This window comes from Oryzias melastigma, linkage group LG16 (assembly GCF_002922805.2).
Source record: "Oryzias melastigma strain HK-1 linkage group LG16, ASM292280v2, whole genome shotgun sequence".
Taxonomy (NCBI): domain Eukaryota; kingdom Metazoa; phylum Chordata; class Actinopteri; order Beloniformes; family Adrianichthyidae; genus Oryzias; species Oryzias melastigma.
Window position 1 is genome coordinate 28,398,155 of NC_050527.1, and position 5,934 is coordinate 28,404,088.

The 5,934-nt window shown below is 55.7% G+C and overlaps 2 protein-coding genes across 3 annotated transcripts in view; both read right to left on the reverse strand.

Annotated features, from left to right (window-relative positions):
* sostdc1a (sclerostin domain containing 1a) overlaps positions 1–5,934 on the reverse strand; it is a 441,057-nt gene that overhangs the window by 405,934 nt on the left and 29,189 nt on the right. The gene's annotated exons all lie outside the window — the stretch shown is intronic.
* The window catches only part of tg (thyroglobulin), a 20,993-nt gene that overhangs the window by 768 nt on the left and 14,291 nt on the right, over positions 1–5,934 (reverse strand). For both annotated transcript variants that reach the window (XM_024258367.2, XM_024258364.2), the window contains exons 34-48: positions 5,399–5,478; positions 4,582–4,716; positions 4,449–4,514; positions 3,115–3,249; positions 2,876–3,043; positions 2,605–2,809; positions 2,448–2,535; positions 2,012–2,162; positions 1,732–1,925; positions 1,499–1,669; positions 1,276–1,416; positions 1,030–1,208; positions 553–657; positions 335–475; positions 80–264 (exon numbers count right to left, since the gene is read on the reverse strand). In XM_024258367.2, the coding sequence (XP_024114135.1) occupies positions 80–264; positions 335–475; positions 553–657; positions 1,030–1,208; positions 1,276–1,416; positions 1,499–1,669; positions 1,732–1,925; positions 2,012–2,162; positions 2,448–2,535; positions 2,605–2,809; positions 2,876–3,043; positions 3,115–3,249; positions 4,449–4,514; positions 4,582–4,716; positions 5,399–5,478 (2,144 nt within the window). The remainder of the gene's footprint in view (positions 1–79; positions 265–334; positions 476–552; positions 658–1,029; positions 1,209–1,275; positions 1,417–1,498; positions 1,670–1,731; positions 1,926–2,011; positions 2,163–2,447; positions 2,536–2,604; positions 2,810–2,875; positions 3,044–3,114; positions 3,250–4,448; positions 4,515–4,581; positions 4,717–5,398; positions 5,479–5,934) is intronic.

Consider the following 5,934-nt stretch of genomic DNA (forward strand, 5'->3'; position numbering starts at 1 on the left):
TGCATCACTTTGACTCCGTTTCTAATCTGCTTCACATGAAAACGTCTGTAAATGTTCGCTAACAAACGTGAAACGTCACCTGACTCGCCGCCGCTCAGCCTGGACACCAGCTGGCCCCACGGGGAGCAGAAGTCCCGACTCAGACCCTGCTGGGGCCGGAGGGCGGGGCTTAACTCCATGTAGGAAGGCGGGGCCTTAGATGAAGTGACTGGCTGCCAGCGAGGCAGAACTGACTCCGCCCACTCCGGCCACGGGTTGGGGTTTCTGGGAGAAAACGGGGAAGTGAGTTTTTGTGGGAGCAGATCTGGTTTGTGGACAGAAACCGGAGTCTGACCCGGTCCGGATGAAGCTGGAGACGTAGCTCATGGCGCCCAGAGAGAGGCGGCGGTCGGAAGACGTGAAGCGCTGAGAGCTCTGCGGATGAAGAGGAGCGCCGAACGCCAGCTGAACGTCCCAGGGAACGGGGGAGTCGGTCCTGAGGAGGAAGAGTCAGATGAAGATCACCAGGACTTGTACAGTCCCTGCAGCGCCCCCCTGTGGACAGGTCTGCACCTGTCGGCGGCGTCCGCGGCGGGCTGGTGGTACAGGAAGACGCTGGCTCTGCTGTCGGCCCAGAGACCTGCCATCCTCAGCGCCGGACAAATGATGAACAGGTCTCTGCAGACAGACGGACAGACGGTCAAACAGGCGGGCGCTGGCTCGTCTGCGGCGCCCCCGTGTGGCGCGGCAGACGGACTGAAGGAGCAGATTATTGTCACTGTTTTCACCAACACGGATTCAGCAACACGTTTACATGCAACGGACAGCTGGGCGGGGGTGGGGTGCAGAAGCCGCTCTGACAGCGAGGGGGCGGGTCATGCCACGCCGCTCGTGGCTTTGATTTCTCTTCATGACTTCTGTGGGTTTAACTTGATTCTAAAAACTTCCCTGATTACAGGTTACAGCTGGAATGTTGGGATTGAGAAGTGGAACTTCCCTTTCCCAGAGTCGGATCTTTGTAACCTCAGCCTCCCTCCTCCCTCCTCCCACCTGGTGGCGTTGTTGAGCGCTCTGGAGAACAGGCTGTATCCGGCCGCTGAAGGGTTGTGGTCCAGAGAGGCCACCGCCTCCCTCAGCAGCTGGTTTCCGTTGGCTCCGCCCAGCACGCGGCTCAGAGCCTGGTAGAAGGGCATGCTGTCGTCGACCTGACCCGGCAGAACCTCGAACTCCTGAACAGAAACGGTCACGTGACCTCAGGGTCCTCAGAACAACAGAGCAGCGCCGTCGACCTCTGACCTTTATCCTGCGCGCTCGGCTGATCAGGCCGTCCGCCTCTGAGGTTCCCAGCAACAGGTCGACCCGGTGGAGCGGCGAGGACGGGGACACCGCCTCATGGACTGGAGACCAGAACTGGAACGGGTCGCGGGTCACCAGCAGCTGAAGCACACAGAGTCCAGATCAGGACGGGTTAGAGGGGACCAGAACCTGCAGAAGAACCTCTGTCTGCTGAAGGCCTCACTTTGGTCTGAGCAGCGTTCAGAACCTGAACCGGCGCCGTTCTGAGGCAGGACAGCAGCTCCTCATCCGTGGAGTCGGACGTCGTGCAACCCAGTTCTTGTGCCAGATCCAAAGCCCGGCGCCTGGAGGAGGCGGCGGATTGGACCAGGGAGGGAGAAAACACAGAACCCCCCTGCAGAGAGAAGGGGAGAACTCAGCCCTGGTTCTGGTTCTGGTTCTGCGGCCTGAACTCACCATCAGCATCATCCGCTGGAACAGAGGGGCGGGCCTGGACAGGAGGTGCAGGCTGAGGATGTCGGCACCGCCTTGCTCCGCCCCCACTGTCACCCGGCTGTTGTCTCCGCCCATCAGGGAGATGTGGGCGTTGACCCAGCGAAGCACCGCCTCCTGGTCAGTCAGTCCATAGTTGCCAGAGAGACCGGAAGCTCCTGCAGAACCCAGAGTCACGCAGACGGTTCCTGCTTTTGTTTACATTCGAACGTGTTTTTGTTTACGTTCTGAAGCGTTGCTGTACCTGTGCTGAGGAATCCGAGCGCCGCGGTCCTGTAGCTCGCCGTTACCACCACGATGTTGCCTGTAGCAGCGAGGGCGGAGCCATCCAACAGCCCTGGGCTCTCATTGGCTGAAGGGTTGAAGAAGAACACCAGGACAGGGACACGCCCCCTCTGACATACAGACAGGACAGGAGTGATGATGTCATCATCGTCCGTAACACAAACTGGCGCTTTGACAAACGTTTGTGTCGACAAACTTCACACTCGTTTGATCAGCTGACTGAAGGAGATTTTTAATCTGTTCTGATTTTCTGATCAATAGAAAAACATTTCAAACAAGTTTTTAATGAATGATTGAAAATGAAAAGAGGATCAATCGAGGATCGACTCATCCAGTAATATTTCTAGAAACGTGTCACATGTGCAGCAGCCCTGATGACATGAGGAGGGACCGACCCGAGCGGCGGGAGTGAAGACGTTCAGGTACAGACAATCCTCGCTGGAGCCTGAAGACTCGCCGTCACCGGGCTGCACACAGCTGGGCCTGAAGGAGGCGGAGCTTAGATGATGTTCAGACATGACATCACGGTCTGCAGCTCTTTAACCGTCTCACCGTGGTTTGGAGGCGTCCCACGTCCCCCTCCAATCCGCGGGCTGCGCCGCTTCAAAACGCAGCATTCCTATTGGCGGGCGGGCGTACGGCACGCCCAGGAACTGAATGACCGTCCTCCTATCAGAGCCCACCGTTGTTTCCACGGAAACGCCCTTCAGCATCCCGTGACCGGGAACGGAAACAGACGTAACCGACGGCGTGCGCTCTGAAAAAGAGCAAAGAATGACACACTGGGCAGCAGTGCTGCGCTTTGATTGGCTGCTCAGCCCACCTGTCCTCAGGTACACCTGGGAGGCGGGCTCTCTGATAACCAGCTGGCAGGAGGAGGCGGAGCTGGAGGACAGCCCACAAATGGTGGTGTCAGGGTAGAGGATGCAACGAGTGGCAGACTCCGCCTCTCTGAGTGACACGGCCACACAAGACTCCGCCTCCCAGCAGGCTGAGGAGAAACCAGAGTCAGCGCCCGCCTCCTTCACGCCACCAGGGGAGGCAGCGGAGGGAAGCGGTTACCATGGAGACACCAGTCCCTGGTCCTGTTCTCGTCGGCGGCGACGTCTCTGCTGACGTGGAGGACGTCGTAGGTGGAGAGGGACGGGTCGACCAGAACCAGAGAGTCGGGCAGGAGACGCCAGTCGTCCGACGACACTGAGACAGGAAGTGGGAGTGTCAGACGCAGGAAGAGAAGGTCTACACTGTCTAAGTCACCGCTGGGCTGTTAGCAGCATTTCAGTAGAGGTTTGATACATCGCAGAACCGTAACAGAACTGAAGTATGACTCACCTGAAGAATGACACACCTGAAGTATGACTCACCTGAAGTATGACTCACCTGAAGAATGACTCACCTGAAGAATGACTCACCTGAAGAATGACACACCTTCACGGCTATGAAATGGTCAAAATCACTGCAACTACGTTTGCTCAACATTGAACGTATCGGCGAATGTGATATGGAGATGAATCACCAAATCCATCTCCTTCTAAACTAGCTTCCTGTTCACGTCTTTGTTTAGTTTTGGGTTCTAAGGAGTAAAAACGTCCAGCTTGGGGGTGTAGCGGTCAGCACGGGCCTTACAGAGAGAAGGCTGGTGTTCGAGTCCTGGCGGGGACTGGGCTGATGTCGGGGGTTTGTCCGGGCTGTCCAGCCTCCTCCTACAGTCCAAAATCATGCCTCATAAGTTGATTGGTTACTCTAAATCAGGGGCCTCGAGGGCCGGCGTCCCACATGTCTCCGGCCAACCAGTCACCGAAGCTCCTTATTGGCCAAACACACCTGAACAGGTAAGGCAGGAGTCTGGAGAACCAGCAGGAGGCCTGCAGTTGGACACCTCCGATCTAAAGTCTGCATGAGGGGGGCGTGTCCTGCGATGGACTAACCCCACAGGAGCCAGGATAGGCTCCAGCAACCAAATGACCCCGAAAGGGAAACAGCCGCTTGAGGAAACGGACCAAAAATGTTTTTACTGTTATTCTACTGAAAACGGGTTTATAAATAAAGTTTGACTTGATGAATTCCTGCAGTTTAAATGAGATTCTTCTGATTTTTTATGATAAATCTGAAGTTTGGTGGTTTTTCCTGAACAGAGACACATTTAAAGGACTGCAGATCTGAGGATGATGATCAGCTGCTCTGACACATCAAACATCTCGTTTCCTTCATTTTCTGCTGTTTATCTGTAAAAACTGGGAAATATTTGATTGTTTTTTCAGTTAAAAACTATATTTTTATGATACTCAGAAGTTCTGATGGGATTTTTGTCAGATCCTGTTAAAAGTTCACAAACATTCCCAGTGAGCTGACTACAGGTCAGTGTGACCAGAACCAGAGGTTCTGCTGGTACTCACCGTTGTCGCTGGTCTCCGGCAGGCTGAGCGGCGGACAGAGAGCCGGGGACGAGGTCCACTGGTTGACTGGAACACAAACATCTGTCAGTCTTCAGGTCTCTCTGTGGATCATGTCTGTGTGTGAGCTCAGTACCGGGCTTCTGGTACCAGCCGAACGGGTACGGCGAGGTCTTGGCCTCCGTGGGGCTGCAGTCCCGACTCCTCCAGGTGGAGTCGTCCTCACTGCAGGTCTGAACGCCCAGACTGACCAGAACCAGACACACCAGACCTGAACCAGACGAGGAGGACCAACACTGAACCCAACATCAGCCATCTGTGACTGGGATTGGCCAGCAGGTCAAAGGGGGCGGGGCAGCAGCAGCATTCATAAGTGCGTCTGCTTTGCTGCTTCTTCAACTCATCAGTATTCTACGGAAGAACAGCAGCTTCTCGTACATTCACACCCGGCAGCAGTGGATGCAGTTCACCTTTTGTTTGTTTGTTTGTTTGTTTGTTTGTTTGTTTGCTTTATGGCTAAAATCTTGATGTGAATCTGCTTCCCTTTAATCGTTTCTAATAAATCATTTTTGTAGACGCAGAAATCCTCCTCGGTTCTTCCTGCAGCTCTAGCAGCAGAGAAACTCAGACCACGGGCCACACCTGCACAGGTGAGCCGCCGCCACATATTTACAGGTGAGAGCGGGTCAAAATGAAAGCAGATCGAAGGACTCCGACGGACCTCAGGCCTCGAGGCCCGCATTCCTGCAGGTCTCCCAGTATACCTGCTCTGGACACCTGAACCAGGTAGACCGCCATGAGCAGGACCCATGGCGGCCCTCGAGGCCCGGAGTTCTGCTCTAGAACAAACGTTTGGAACCGGGAATGTCTCCATTTGATCAAAGTCGGTTCTGTCAGCCACAGAACGGATCAGAAACCCAAACCTTCTGCTCCTCTCGGGTCCAGTTGGTTACCTGGAGATTTGTTGTAACCAACAAACCCGAAACCGCGGCAACATGGATCCTCGTCACAGCGGCGCTCGCAGTCCCGGAACCTGGACACAGAAGTGGATCAGAACCTGCTTTCCTCAACAGAACAGTGTTTCTCTGTTGGTTCTGGATCCGGTTCAGGCCCGGGTCTGTGTGGACGATGTGAACGGATCGGAGTGTTACCCCTGAGACAGCGGCGTGTCCTCGCTCATGACGGCTCGGCTCCGTACGGCGTTAGAAACGCTCCTCTGGAAGGGAACCCGCTCGTAGAAGTTCTGCACGGGTCCGCTCAGATCCACTAAAACACACAAAATCATTCCACGTACCGATCCAAATGGTCCCTCGAGCCACCTGGCCTGGCTCTAGCCCGACCTGGTCCGGTCCGGTCCGACCCGGTCCGTTCCTTACCTTTCTTGCTGAAGGCGTTGGTGGGCGGGCTGTCCATCAGGGGCGGGCAGGGCTGCGAGGGAGGCATGTCGTAGGCGCCGCAGACTCGGCTGTCCGGATGCAGCGAGCAGCTG